General features: G+C 43.4%; 1 protein-coding gene across 1 annotated transcript in view; it reads left to right on the forward strand.

Annotated features, from left to right (window-relative positions):
* The window catches only part of DST (dystonin), a 407,480-nt gene that overhangs the window by 40,795 nt on the left and 350,625 nt on the right, over positions 1-16,060 (forward strand). The window contains exon 4 of the mRNA XM_042457373.1: positions 6,859-7,069. Coding sequence (XP_042313307.1) covers positions 6,859-7,069 — 211 coding nt within the window. The remainder of the gene's footprint in view (positions 1-6,858; positions 7,070-16,060) is intronic.

Genomic DNA, 16,060 nt, shown 5'->3' on the forward strand with positions numbered 1-16,060 from the left:
ACTGTCTCTTCAGGCTAGCCTGTTCTCTCCCTCACAGGCCCAAGGATGACAGTTACGGAGGGAGGGCACTGTCTCTTCAGGCTAGCCTGTTCTCTCCCTCACAGGCCCAAGGATGACAGTTACAAAACTGCAAATCCCAGAATTCCATAGATTTGAACCATGGCAGTTAAAGTAGTGTCAAACTGTATTAATTCTGCAGTACAGATACAGCCCCATTCCCCATTTACCTTTGCAGATTCAGGAAGCTGGAAGAGATCTCAAGGACCATTTACTCCCAGCTTCCACAGCTAAAGCATCTAGAATATACTATCCAAACCCTGCTTTAAAAACTCCAAAGGAAAGGGACCCCACCACCTTCCAAACAATACTTCTGATCAGGAAGTTCTTCCTTAGGTTTTGTCACTGGATTACCTGGGTACTAATACCATGAAAGGAAAAGAGAGACTATTTCCAGAGTGTGAAAATTTTCACAGTGTATCTCCCATATACACATTTTTTTCCTGAATCAAATAAAACATTAAACATTGTCACCTTTCTTCTTAAGAGTTTCTCCAGACGCCTGATTATTTAGTTGTTATTTTCTGCATCTTTCCCAGCTCTGTAATTTCTGGTTTGAGATATGGCAGCCAGCCAGAAAGTACTTCATTTACTGTCTGAAAATAAAAGCAGACCATGTTTGTATACGTGTCTGTGAGAGAGACACAGAGAGAAAGAGAGAGATTGAGAGAGGGGGGAGAGCAAGTGGGTGGATGGATGTACAGGCACATGTATCCCTAATCAATCATTGTTAAAAAGAGAAGGCAGAACTAGTTGTGAAACAACAGCCGGGGGACATTTTAAGAATATTTAGGCAAAGTGTAATGCATGATATACCATATTTACACCTTTATGGATGACATATTAATTCTATTACTGTAATATGAAAAGAAAAATTGTAATGGGCTGCAGAATGTGCCAGCTATGTGCAGAATGTTGCAGTGAATAAATATTAACTGGAAAAGGCTTTCTGCTCCTTAAGAGCTTTAAAAATGTTAATTTTTTTTTAATTCTGTTCAGCTTGCCAGCCAAGAGAGGATGTTGTCTGTACTAAAGAATAAATAGCTGAGGTCAGGCATATCCAGCAGAGGGAAGTGGTACACAAGCTATTGCAATATGCTGCTAGGTAGGGTTGTTCAGCTACCGTGCTTCATGGCTTTCTTTAATCTTTTCATGTATTCTTCCTGTCTAAATGATTTATTGCCGAGTCTAAAAATAAGCCCTGTGGTGCCATGATCAAAGCTGTGATGCTATCTTTATTTTGCCTTGAAGTGATGAAAAAATTAAAATAATATGATTATGGAAAAGAAATGAATATATTAGAGGAGTAGAAGAAATATGTAATGTTTCAATTTGAGATCTTAAAATTCAAAAATTGACATAAGCAAAACAATAAAAATAAAATAAATACTGAACCAAATGAAAATCCTTAGCCAATTTGACTGCTAAGGCAAAAATAAATAGGCAGAACTCAATAATTACAAAAAAATGCATATTAGAACATATATCAATTAGAACATACCTACACAGACATATTCAATATTTTTAAAGAGCCATGTGTGTTTGTGCGTGCGTGTGTGTTTCTATAATACAGTATTAATCAAGTCACATAAGAAAATCTGCACATATATTTTAAAAGCTTAGAATTTTATATAATAAACTTGATAATCTAAACATACCAGAGAATTTGCCACAATCATCCCTCCATTATTAATAGCTTCTAAAAGTAGTAAGAGATCTAAGAATAGTTGGGATCCTCCTGTGCTGAGTTCTTCCATTTTTTTCATTTCAGAAGGAATGAGTAGAAGCTCTTGAGTCTTTTAAGGAATATCAGTCTACTTCATTAATCACATTTCATTGAACCATCTCAGTATAGCCTGGCCAACATAGCCTACCCTCCCTTTCTTTCTCTAGGCCAGTTTTCTTCTGTTTTTGGGTATGAGCCACAAAAGTAAATCTCTTTAAATTTTAAATATAGAACAACTGTATTGGGTCACTATACGGCAGTTACTACTACCATCAGCAAAATAATTTTATTTATTTCAAACACTGATGTCGAATGTTTCTTCCATAATGGGTTATCAAAGCAGCTTCCAAACAATACAGTCTCATAAAACCATTGCTAACAAAACAGTTGACATCACTAGGGAGCACTATCATTCATCAAAAACCTGACCAAACAAAAGTATCTGTCATCTAAAGGCCAAAAATGAGAAGATGCTAAACTAAACAAGGATTTCCAGGAACCCTTTTCTTTAATTGGGATATCACTACAGAAAAGGCTGTACCCCAGGTAACCACCAACCTGACCTTCAAAATGGAGATACCCAGGTTATGGTCTCTGCTAATAGGCAAGAAGATGGTTCTTTAGGGTAAATATGGGAGAAGGTGGTACTTTAGTGTAAGTGTATAGTCTGGGAGAAATTTTCCTTTAGGGTAACAGTATAATTTATCTAAAATTAACAAAACAGCGATACCTATATTGGACCAACCAAAATGCACATAATACATGTTACAAGCTTTTGAAGGTTCACTGGCTCCTTCATCAGGCAAATATGTTAAAAATCATACAAGAGGGGAAAAATTAAAGACAATGTTAGTCGCAAGCCTGCATTTTGTCAAGATGTGGCTGTTCTTAGTGTTATTGGAAGGACGTTTGCCCAGGCAGGATCCTGTTCTCCCTGGCCATGGGGGTACTTCGAAAAATAAAAAAATAAAGTTCTATTATCAAGACAAAAAGAGATGCTCTTCTTGAGACTCTGGTATGCTTTTTGGATGTAAGGTACTGCTTTTTAGCTGCATTGGGGAAACCTAAAGAGGTCCAGTGGACTGGGACCTGATTATTTAAGGTTTCTGTCTCCAACAAAAGTAAAACATTTTTTAAAAAATGTACTACATTTGGCAAAAAAAATTAGATTGCGTTTTACCAAATCAGTACCTTAAAAAGTGTTTCCTGATGCAAAGACATGGAGAACTTATTTAGAAATGGAGTGCTCTCTGCCTAACAAAGGAGCTTGTAGCTTCATAAAAGAGGCAACTTGCATCTCTTCTTTTTGGAGGGAGGACTAACGTCTTAATTTCCCCCCTCTTCTCTATGATTTTTAACATCTTTGCCTGAAGAATAAGCTGCTGGAACTTCAAAAGCTTGCAAAATGTATCTTGTGCCTTTTGATTGTTCCAGTAATGGTATCACTATTTTGTGGATTTTGGATGTTAAAATACAATAACATATATTTTATAACTAATGGCCAGCGCTACTACCCCTGGATATGTTTTCTGTACAATTTATAGCACTTTCACTTTATTTTACAGTGGTACTATAGTCTTTCTATTGTGTTTTCCTATTACATCACTTTTATCCAGCCCAGAGTTAGGGCATCTAGACAAACATGAACCTCATTTCCTCTCTTTTGTTTGAAATTAGCCATTGTTTTCCCATTAAAAAAACAGTGGTGAATTACAATACTGATAGACATATGGCATTACTGCAGTAAAGATAGCCTTGTAATAGAAGAGAAGCCTATTCATCTCCTTAAAATAACAAGAGTAATTTAAAGGGGCAGAAACTAGTGATGACTAGTGTGGAAATATTTATCCCTCTTTTAAAAAAAATATTAAGATGTCCAAATGCCAATGCATTAAAAAAACCAACAACTTTGGACTTTGCACTTATAGAAGCAGTTGAAAACTTTGTGGGCTGAGAGGACTTGGTCTCAACTGCTTGTCCATGTCAAAGTGGAGTTTAAAATTGAAAAACAAAAATTAAGGAATTGAGTAAAGCAGGGGTAGGAATTGCACCCCCAACCCAGAATGCATTTGGCCCATAGGGATGCTTCTGTTAGTCCCACAGGTCCCTAGACCTCCCTAACATCCACCTATTTTTTTAAAAAACCAGGCCACCTCCAAAAAAACTAATTGCACCTTGCTCCAGGAGACTCCTGTTCTGCATTCAAATATTCTTTTGAAGCAGACCACACCCAAGAAAACACCAAAACATGCAAAAATATAACCCAGAAGTGACTGGCACATTCCTCTGTTAGAGGAAAAGAACGTGGTGAAAGAATTACTGCTCATCTATGTATGAAAGGGAAGAGGCAGTTGCCATATGCTTATTAGGTGCAAAAAGCCTTTAAAATGACCTGTATATGATGACTTTCATATTAGTACTGCTGTGATGTACTGTCTGAGGTGCCTGAGAGATGAAGATGAAAAGCTCTAAAGGGCCAAGGGGCAACCTTGTGGCATAGCATTGATTGGGAATTGTGTGGCCCTCCAGAAAGCCAATGTGGTGTACTGGTTTGGGACTAGGACTCTGGAGAGCAGAGTTCAAATCCCATCTCAGCCATGTAAATCCACTGGGCAACCTTGGGCAAGTCACAATCTCTCAGCCTCAGAGTATGGCACTGGCAACCCCCCCCCCCCCCCAAAGAAACTTGCCAGAAAACCCCATGAAATAGGTTAGGACTTGAAGGCATACAACAACAAACCAGAGGCAGCCCCTGGTCAGCGCTGCCAGTAGTGAGTAACACTGGGGATTGCAGTACCACAACTTCTACAGGATTCCCAATTTTGGATGTGGAAAGAGAGGAGCTCTGCATGTTATCAAGGCAGCAAGACAGAACTGGTGCCACACTCCAAAGCCTATTTGAGAAGGTTCTCCACGTGACAAAGAAGAACCGCCAGTGGCATGCTGGTCCCATCTAACACATTATAGTTCAGAGAATTTATATTGTAAACCATACAGGATAGAAGAAAGAAAACAGATGAGGGTCATAATAACAACGGGTCAAAAACAGTGCTCTCAAAGCCTGTCCTTTCTGGGCTGCTGGGGCTGAGATGACACAGCACAGAGAGGCGAGAGCAGTATCCCAACCAAGCAAGAGCAGCCATTCTTAGGTTGCATCTGCATTGCAGAAATAATCCAGTTTGATACCACTTTTAATGGGCATGGCTCATGTTATGGAATCCCAGCAGCGCAGTTTGTTGTTCTGTCTTGCTGCCTTGATAACAGGCAGAGCTCCTCTCTTGCTTCTCTTTCTGCATTCAAATTTGTCAAACACGCAGCTGTTGTGGGACTGCAATCCCCAGCCCGTTACTCAGAGCTTTGCTCTGGTGCCACAAAGTACAGTGTCCTGAATCCCATAGCATGGAGGCATGCCTCATTAAAGTGATGTTGAACCAGATTATCTCTGCAGTGTGGATGCAGTCAGGTGGGCTGAAAGCCTTTGTCAGGAAAGGCAGAGGTCCAAGAGGCGCACTGATGGGCACCCCTTCCCATCCTCCCTTGTTTCCATTTCCCCCACCTCCCTTTCTTAGTGGCCTGGGGCAGGGTGCTCAGCTGTCCTCTTTTTCCAGGACACATCCTACATTTTAGCTTTCTGCCCAGGAGGACTTTCAAAATCTCCTCCATTTGAAGCAGGACTAAGAAGCTTGGGTTTATATTTGTACTGTTTTTTTTAATGGGCCAGAGGATTGATTCTGTTTCACCAGGGTGACCAGACATCCTCCTTTATTTTCCAGGACCTGTCCTCTATTTCAAGCCTTCTCTCCAGGAGGGATTCCAAAACAGCCTCTATTTGGAGCAGCAGGACTAAAAAGCATGATTTTGTTTTGAGCTTTGGTCAGGCCCTCCATTTTTTCTGGATTGCCTTCCATTTTACGGTGCCTAGTCCTCCTTTGTGTGAGGAGGACATTTGGCCACTCTGGGCCTGAGGGGGGGGGGGAATCCCTTGTTTTCCATGTGGGGCTGAAGAAGGAGAGGAGGAAGAGGTCCCCCTTGCCTTTGTTGCCTGAGCTGCTGCATCAGGGCTTGTTTACCTTCCTGTCAGCTGAAGCAGGAACAGCATCAGCACCTGCTGGGAGGCAGCTAGAAAGCCTCTGGCCAGCCCTCCTTCCCTTCATCACTCCCCCCATCTCTTTGGACAGCATCATAAACCCCAGCTACCTTTCCTCTCGCCTGTGCCAGACACCCTTTGTGCCAGAAGGCGGGACGGCACCCTGCCTCCCAAAGCCAGAGGACCACTGGGCCCAAGTTCAGCCTCCAGAAAGGAAGGGAAAGGGGAGGTGCCTCCCAAAAAGAGAGACAGAGACTTACCAGGGTGTGGTTTCGGACATGCAATAATAGCGAAGCCCCAGCAGCATCAGCAGCATCCTGGACCTGTGGTGGGGACTGGCTTCTCTTCTCCCTCCTCTTCCCCATCCTTATTAATGATTGAACCAGCAGCCTAGAGATGGAACATCTTTTCCTTTGGCCTGGCGGGGGAGCCAAATGCTATTGATTGCTAGCCGGCAAGCTTGTCTCCCCCCCCCCCCCCCCATCCTCTCTTTCTTTAATGCATCACTTTCCTGCTCTGCTTCCCTCCCACCCGCCACCGCCACCACTGCTTTCCCCTTCTGCTTTGATTGTCGGGCAACTCCAGAGGATCCTTGTTTGCTGATGGCTAGAAGGCCAGGCCACCTCATCCTCTCACAAATGCATTTTCACTAAGCTACCTTCCCTCCTCCTGCTTCTCTTCCTCCTCTTCTCTCTGTCTCTCCAGCATTGCTGGCTGTGGAATTTAACTCAGGAGCAACAGCATACAAACAGCGATGGTGAGCAATCTATTTTCTATAAAAAGAAATAAATGGATATCTTCTAGCCTATGGTAGTTCAGGGCGGGTAGCTTCGTTCAATCCATTTGGGATCGGTTTTCCTAGAGGGTGATCAAAACATCAAAAGTACATGCTTATTGTGAGGAGATGCTAGTTTCTATGCTGGCTTCAGCTTTTTAAAAAAATATTGTCATTATTATTATTACATCTCTCTCCTTTTCTCTTCCTCAGAGTTCGGGGAACACTTCCTACAGATGTTCCATGTCATCCTCTGTGGATTTCTCAGACGACGATGAGGATTTCAGCCAGAAATCTGGTTCCTTGTCTCCGGCTCCTGGAGACACCCTGCCTTGGAACCTTCCTAAACATGAGCGATCCAAGAGGAAGATTCAGGGAGGATCAATATTGGATCCAGCCGAGAGAGCTGTACTCAGGATAGCCGGTAAGACCAGGGATGCATGAAAAGGATGGGTGAGGAAGGTCAGGTGGCTGGGAAATTGGAGTAACTGGACCCACGTGTGGGTATTATTGTGTACTTGTGTGATAAAAAGAGGAGTGCAGATTGAGAGCCAGGTTGACTGCTTCTGTAATGCTATGGTTTCTACTCTGAGGGAACCCTTGCAGAATGTATATGGGAGTTACTCTCTGGTCAGTGCTTACAAAATTTGCAAGCTCATTGTTACTGTGGAGTGGGGGAAGAACCACACACAGTCCTCCAAGACTGGCTTTCTCTGGGTGGGTGACTAAGCTCTTTGGCCATGATTTCCGGCTCAGTGGATTATTACCTTTGGCATGGGGAGGGGAGTGAGACTCAGCTGCAATAAGAGCAAGTGCTTGCATTAAACCTTCGCAGGAGGGTCTCCCGAGGAGTGGTGAAGGAGGATGACTTTGTCCCATTTCCCTGGCACTCAGGGTGTGCAGTTTGCATCCAGGGTGGCCAGATGTCAAGGGAGGACAAGGCACCACAATACATAGGATATTCAATAAAAATGTAGGATGTGCCAAAATAAAAGCTGAAATTTCTCCTGGATAGAAGGTTGAAATGGAGGACTTGGCTTGGAAAAGGAGGACATCTGGTCACCATGCTCTGCCTCACTCCCTGAGAAGTAAAGCCCTTGAGGGCAGGACGGTTTACTTTGGAGGAAAAGTACATGGCGATACACAGTTGCCCCGGTCCATTGCATGTTGAAGGGCTGTGGATTTGTTCAGAAGGAGTGGAGTGTTGTATGGCCCTTGAGTTGATTCTCTGAGCTGGCCTGGCTGTGTTAGACTTTTCCTGCGTATGTTTGTGTACTCTGGAAACCAGCTGGGGCCAAGCCACTGGAGAGGCGCTGTCCTTTCTTTCTTTCTTTCTTTCCGCTCCTCTCCCCTGAACAATATAGGAAAGAGGCCCTACTGGGCGTCAAAAGAACTGGCTGCTGATCGCCATTGGTTTTGAAATAGGTCACAGAGCTTGCTGGGCCAACCCAGCTGCAAACTGAGAAGGCAGAGTAACTTGACTGCTAACTGCAAAACCTGGGTGTTGGGTCAGACTTATTCGGAGGAGAGAGGGAAGGAGATGCCTGTTTATGCTGTTTTGATTTTGTTTGAAAATTCCTACTGTAAAGTTTTAAAAATGTTTTATCTTGTGAGCCCCTTTGGGTCCCTTTCTGGGAGCAAGGCGGCATGAAAATGAAACCAGTCCATCAATCAAATAAAATATTTCACACCAGGGAAATGGACTTTGCAGCACTTGGGGGACAAAGGAGCAGTCAGACTAGTTCCCTTTATGAAAAACACAGACTCATGGAAAATAGGAAGGTGGGACTTGGGGAGGAAAGCTGGAACAGACCCAAGTTGTGCTGTCCTGAGTGGAGCTTCATGGGTGTGCTGACTTGGGAAAGGCACTTTGCACATGCTCAGGGGCATCCTCATCCTTCTAGGGCTCAGATTTGGAAACAGATTCCAGAACTTCTGCAGCTGGAAAGGAAAATAGAAAGGTGTGATGCAGGCAAACAGGCAGGCAAGGGTTGGGAATCTGGAAGAATATCTTGAATGAGGGTGGGAGGGCAGGTTCTGCCTGAAAGGTGACCAGATGTCCTAACAGCAAAGGAGGACAAGGCACCACAAAATGGGGGACATAAAAGAAAAAATGGAGGCCAAAGCTAAGGACACTCATATAAATGTAAACCCATGTTTCTTAGCCCTGCTCCAAATGGAGGGCATTTTGGAATCTCTCTTGGAGAAGGCTTGAAATGGAAGACAGGTCCTGGGGGGAAAGGAGGATGCCTAGACACCCTGTCTGCCTGGCCCTTTGGGACCCACTGCAAGCACCCTTGGAAAATAGATTTGGAAACGGTCTCTGTTCATTTTCCCGGCCTCTCCATGAGATCCTGGGTATTGCTGGAGGAATGGAGGGACTAGGAGAGGGTGAGGCGCCCACCCAGGCCCACTTTGCCTTTGATGGTGGTTGCACTGGGTTTTCAACCCCCCTCCCCTTCTGTATTTGTGGTGGGGAACCTGCTTCAACTTGGAGACAGGAGAGGAAGGGCAGGGTGGCCAGGGAAATGAGCCCAGGAGGCACAGTAGTTAAATGCCTGTACTACAGCCACTCACTCACAAACCACAAGGTTGTGAGTTTGATCCAGCCAGGGGCTCAGGGATGACTCAGGCTTGCATCCTTCAGAGGTTGCTAAAATGAATATCCCACTTGTTGAGGGCAGTTAGCTTACATGTATACGGCTTAGAGAGGGCTCAGTGCGGTATGAAGCGGTATATAAATGCGAAGCTGCTGTTACTATTTCATCCTCCAATTCAAGCCATCTCCCCAGGAGGGATTCCCAAATGTCCTGCATTTGGCAAGTGACTAAGAAGCATGGATTTACATTTATATTGAGGCCGAAGGGTTGTGGTTCTATTTTGCCGGTGTGTGTGTGTGTGTGTGTGTCCTCCTTTCCCATGACCTGTCCTCCATTTACAGCTTTCTCTCTAGGAGGGATTTCAAAGGATCCTCCATTTGGAGCAGGGATAATATATATATATAATGTATATTTTATGTATATTATGTTGTGTTTATGTATATTATATGTATATTATGTTTATAATATATGTATATTTTATAATATATATATGTGTGTGTGTGTGTGTGTGTATAACATATGTATATTTTGGTGGTCTATGGCTGTAATAAAGGTTGTATTTATAATGCTTTTTAAAAGGGGTCCAGAGGATTGTGGTTCTGTTTACTCTAAAGGTGGCCAGGCATCCTCCTCCCCAAGGACCTGTCCTCCATTTCAAGCCTTCTCTCCAGGAGGAATCCCAAACGGTCCTCCATGTGGAGAGTTATCTTAGAAGCATGGGTTTATATATGTATATTATGTGCTGGTCTATGACAGTGATAAATATTTTATTCTGTTCTGTAATTATATAAAGTGTTTTTTTAAAAACAGGCCAGAGGGCTGGTTCTGTTTTGCCAGGCATTCTTTCCCAAGACCTGTCCTCCATTTCAAGCCTTCTCTCCAGGAGGGATTCCAAAACGTCCTCCATTTGGAGCATCACTAAGAAACATGGATTTATCCTTATATTAGAGTGTTTTTTGTTTTTTAGCTTTCCTTTGGCCATGTCCTCCATCATTTTTTAGCCTCTCTCTCTCTCTCTCTCTCCCTGGAAGGCATATAAATAAAAATGTATTATTATTATTATTATTATTATTATTAGAGAAGGCTGTCTCCATTAAGTTGGCCTCCATCCATCGTGCAGTGCCTGGTCCTCCATTGTTATGGGGGCGGCATCCATTCCTTGCCTTTGGGGAAAAAGAGCAAAAGGGCTTGCGCTGGTTGGTGATGCTGCTACAAAAGGAGGCGGGAAAAAAGGGCAAGCGTTCCAAACAAGCGCGCCCCCGCGAGACAGAGACAGACAGAGCTGAGCCCGGGTCCCTCTGGCGCGCGCGCGTCTGTGTATGTGGGTGCGCGCGCGCGGCTGCAGGGACATAAGGACCGGGCCTGTCTGAGGGAAGGCGGAGGGCGCATGCGCGGTTGTCCTTTCTGTTGCCTGCGTTGTGTGAGACAGGCGGCGACACCTGCAGCAGCAGCAGCAGAGCTTTGGCTCTTGGCCCTTTCCCTTGCTGTGCTTGCTGTTTGGTTGTTTACTTGATGCTGTTGTTGCTAGTCATTTTTGACACCCTAAGACGAACTTAATGGAGCCAGCCTTCTCTAATAATAATAATAATAATAATAATAATAATAATAATAATAATAATATTTTATTTATATGCTGCCTCTCCACCAGGGATCAAGATGGCTTACAAAACAAAAAAAAAACTACATAAATAAAATAAAATAAATCTGTAATAATAGTAATACAGTAATAACAACAATACATGTTTATTTATATGCTGCCTCTCCACCAGGGATCAAGGCAGCTTACAAAACAAAAAAAAAATCAAATAGCTACATAAATAAAACAAAATAAATAAAATTGATACATTACAAAATAACCCCATAAATATCCCCTTCCTCCCTCTCTTAAACAAATAAAATCCCCGCATACTAAAATAAGCACAATTTAAAACATTCCCATAATGGTTAAAATATCCTTATCATCATCAAAGGTGGGAAGAGACAGGAGGAATATTCAGTATATCGATCCATTCCGTTCTGTAGTGGTTGGAGTGCTGGACTGGGGTTCGAATCCATTCCCCACTCGGCCTTGACCAGATCACACTCTCTCAGCCTCCTCAGGGGAAGGCAGAAGTATAAATCTCCTCTGAAGAAACATGGCCAAGGAGAGCCCCGAGATAGGGTCACCTTAAGTCAGAACTAACGACTTGAAGGGACATAACAAAAACAAGGCGGGCCTTTTGTGTGTGTGTGTGTGTGTGTGTGTGTGTGTGTGTGGTGGAATATAGCCAGGGAGGATATTTAGCCAACCCACCTTAGTTTGAAATCAAGCCCCCTAAGCTTCTGCTTGGGCGAGTCACACTCTCTCAGCCTCCTCAGGGGAAGGCAGTGGTAAATCCCCTCTGAACAAAACTTGCCAAGGAAACCCCATGACAGGTTCGCTGTGGGGGACTTGAAGGCACACGACATGCAACAACACCAGGGACTCTCCTTGGCCAGTCTTGTTCACTGAGGCTGAGAGAATGTGACTTGCCTGAGACCACCCCCAATGGGTTTATCATGGCCGAGCAGGGATTCAAACCCTGTTCTCCAGAGTCATAGGAGTTTATCACACTGGGGCTGATTTTGGCATTAAAGAGAGATTAAAGTGCATATAAAGCATCCCACAAATGAAGCAAAAATGATGAGTAATTGCGTGAATGATCATCACACGCAATTGCGTAAATAAAGTGATATTAGAAATGCATTGTCACGGAAATCCTGAAAGTAAAAAGATGTGCGTTGATGCTTCTTTGTGATCACTTTAATGGCCGGTTTTGTGTGATGTTGTATGAAATTGTTTTGCGTAATTACGTGAAGTTTCCGGCATATTCACGGATTAAAGTCCCGATCTCCTTCATGTGATAAACTTGATAGGCCAACACTCAGACCACTGTGGCAGGCTGATTTTCATAGCAAAGTATGGTATGACATCATCCAAAATCCACATGACAGTGATACCTTTATTGGGCCAGCCAAAATGTGCACGTGCACGCGCGCACACACACACACACACATATCAGGATGAGAGATAGAAGAGGGATGTCTGTATGCTCTCATCCCTCCCTTCTTCTTCTTCAGTGGTGTCTGAATAGGGCTGTCTGGCTTGACGGAAAGCACTGCCGGTGGCGAAGGCCTAGACACGAGAGCGACAACACCCACAGCCCTCTCCCCAGTTATAAAAGGACAGCATAGGAGAGGCAGGAGTGTGTGTGTGTGAATATAACCAGGGAGTATATTTAATCAACCCGCCAGAGCCAGTTTGAAAAGTGAGCCCTCCAAACTCCCATGGAAACCCACGGGTGACTTTAGGTGAGACGTCACACTCTCTCAGCCTCAGAATGGCAAGAAGAAAACCTCTGAAGAAACCTTGCCAAGGAAACCCCACAACAGGTTCTCCACCTTAGGGTTGCCATAAGTAAAAAATGACTTGGAGGCACACAACACAATTGTGTGTGTGTGTGAGCGTGTGTAATGTATGTGTGTGGGAGAGCGCCGGAATGATGGGGTTTGAGTGGCTAAGGCCCATTTCCCAGCTCGGCCATGAAATCCACTGGGGTGACCTGGGGCAAGTCACACTCTCTCAGCCTCAGAGGATAACAGTGGCAAACTCCCTCTGAACAAATCTTACCAAGGAAACTGCATGTTACGTTCACCACCTTAGGGTTGCCCTAAGTCAGAAAGGATTTGAAGGCACACAGCAGCAACAGCAACAGCAACAACCAAACAACAGGGCTTCCAGAGCGGGGCAGCCCCCTTGAGTCTCTTAGCAGCCAAAACCATGATAATAAAGGGGAGACCTGGCACCATCTTCAAGGTGGGTACAGAGATTGTGGCATAATAGTGCTTAGATGGACTAGCATCTTTTTGTTCTGTTTGTCCAGAAGGGAGCCTCCACACACACACCACCAGCCTTGTACCTTGGACATAACCAGGTGCAAAGGCATGAGGGGCAGATGGCGCTGGGTCCCTTGTTAGAGTGAAGAGGGGCAGGAGCAGCTGTTTAAAGCAGAGGAAAGGCAGGAGGAAGGGAAGGAGGGTCGTAAAAGGCTCCCTGCTGGGGCTGTTGTGCTGAAAACAAGGGACCACACATGAGAGGAAGAAGTAGAAGGCAAGCTGACCCAGCAGGATGACACAGCAGTCCAACCAGGGGCAGATGGGGCACCGGTGCAACACAGGATGGCAAGGGCATAACAGGATGGGCAGAGGGAGAGAGAAGACAGGGCTGTTTTTGGAAGGCTCAGACTTGTTGCTATGTACTTTCAAGTCTTTTCTGACATACATTTTGGGGATGTTATGCTAATATTCCTCAAGGGACTTAGAAGGAGAATGCAAGAATCTCCCTTTCCATCTGAACCCTTGCAGTGGCCACAGCCTTAGTGTGGTTTTTGAAAGGGAACCCAGCAGGCAGGCCACATAGGTGATTTGCAGTGCAACCCAGTCCGTGTTGATCCAGGCTGCATCTGTACTGCAGAAATAATACAGTAATCCAGGTTGACACCACTTTAACTGTCATGGCTCAGTGCAATGGGATTGTAGTTTGTTGTGGCCCCAGAGCTGTCTGGCAGAGAAGGCTAAATATCTCACTAAACTACACACCCCAGGATTCCACAACACTGAGCCATAGCAGCTAAAGTGGTAACAAGCTCTAGTATTATTTCTGCAGTGCTGATGCAGCCTCCGGGAAATAATAAACCTCCTTCCCAATTAACCTAATCTTGCCTTTAGATAAAGGATTGGAGAGAGCTGCTGCAGAAAGGAGAACTGATGAGGCAGGCTGAGTTTTAAGAGATCTGGGGGTCTATCCTTGGGAGGGGGAGAATGGAGAAGGAGCTGGAGGCAGGGTGACCAGGCATCCTGCTTTATTTTCCAGGACCTCTCCTCCACTCCAAGCCTTCTGTCCAGAAGGAATTCTAAAATGCCCTCCATTTGGAGCATTACTAAGAAGCATGGATTTATGGCCCTTTCCAATACTATGAGTCTATGAAATATTTATATTATGTTAAAAACCAGGCCAAAGGGTTGGTTCTGTTTCACCAGGAGGACCAGACCTGTTCTCGATTTCAAGGCTGCTCTCCAGGAGGGATTCTAAAATGTCCCCCATTTGGCGCAGGGCTAAGAAGCAGGTGTGTGTGTAATGTGCTGGTTTATGATCTTAATAAAGATTCTATTCTATTCTCTATTTATAAGAATTTTTAAAACCACTCCAGAGGGTTGGTTCTGTTTTGCCAAGAGGAGAAGGCATCCTCCTTCCCCTCCCAGGATGTGTCCTCTATTTCAAGCCTTCTCTCCAAGAGGGATTCCAAAAAGTCCTCCATGTGGAGAATTATATAAGAAGCATGGGTTTATATATGTATATCATGTGCTGGTCTATGACTACAATAAAGAGTGTATTCTATTCTGTATTTATATTGTGTTTTTATAAACAGGGCAGAGGGTTGGTTCTGTTTTGCCAGTGTGGTCAGGCATTCTTTCCCAAGATCTGTCCTCCATTTCCCCAGGAGGGAGTCCAAAAGGTCCTCCCTTTGGAGCATCATTAAGAAGCATGGGTTTATCCATGTATATTATGTGGTCTATGACCATAATAAAGACTATATTCTATATTTATATTAAGTGTTTAAAAAAAAACCAACAGGCCAGAGGACTGTGGTTCTTGTTTCACCAGGGTGACCAGGCATCCTCCTTTTTCCTCCAGGACCTGTCCTCTATTTCAAGCCTTCTCTCCAGGAGGGTTTCCAAATCGTCCTCAATTTGGAGCATGACTAAGAAGCATGTGTTTACAATTTTATTAAGTGTTTTTAAAACCAGGCCAGAGGGTTGGTTCTGTTTCGCCAGGGTTACCAGGTATTCTTTTCCCCCCAGGACCTGTCCTCCATTTCATTCTTTTCTCCAGGAGGAATCCCAAAATGCCTTGCATTTGGAGCCTGACTAAGATTCGTGGGGTTTAACCATTTCTAGGGACTTTATCCCACAGGGGATAATTTTGGCATTAAAGAGAGATTAAAGCGCATTTAAAACATCCCACAAATGAAGCAAAATATTTTCTAGAACATATGCCACTGGCAGGTCCATTTTGTTTTGTTTTGTTTTGTTTTATTTTATCTACAGTGCTTTATAAATAAAGTTTAATTAAAAAAAAGAAAAAAGAGGGGGAACACACTTTCCTTACTTCCTGATACCATCCTTCAGCCAAATCATAACTGTAACGATATCATCTGTATACCTAGTTTTCAATTTGGAGTCATAAAGATTAATGAAAAGATTTGCCCTCTTTCTTATTTTATACTTTTTTACCCTATTCTTAAATATATGATGACCTTATTTTACGTTTTGTCAATACCCTTCCTGAAGTATTCCATTTTTCTTTGAGAAAGGGGTATCTGTTCGTTCTTTTCCCTCTTCGTTCTTCCAACACACTTATATTTATTATATTTCCCCATTTATTATTTAAATATTCATATACACTCTTTTCCAGTCATCTATTATGCTTTCATTTTGGGACAATAAATCCACCTGTCATATCGATTAATTTTATTTTGTTTGTTTGTTTTTGTGGGGTTTTTTGGTATTACTGTATATATATATGTGTGTGTGTGTGTGTTTTCTCTTTTTATGTGGGATTTTTTCTTTTTCTCCTTTCATCGAATGTATGTATAGTGTTTAGATACTATTTAATGTATTTATTTTGTCCTATTTGTTAGGTAAGAATGAGTATATGTGTTGAGTCAATGTTTGTGTAAATGTTTTTTATTAAATGGAAATATATATAAAAAATTCCCAATCGCCTTCATGTGATA

Source organism: Sceloporus undulatus, chromosome 1 (assembly GCF_019175285.1).
Source record: "Sceloporus undulatus isolate JIND9_A2432 ecotype Alabama chromosome 1, SceUnd_v1.1, whole genome shotgun sequence".
Taxonomy (NCBI): domain Eukaryota; kingdom Metazoa; phylum Chordata; class Lepidosauria; order Squamata; family Phrynosomatidae; genus Sceloporus; species Sceloporus undulatus.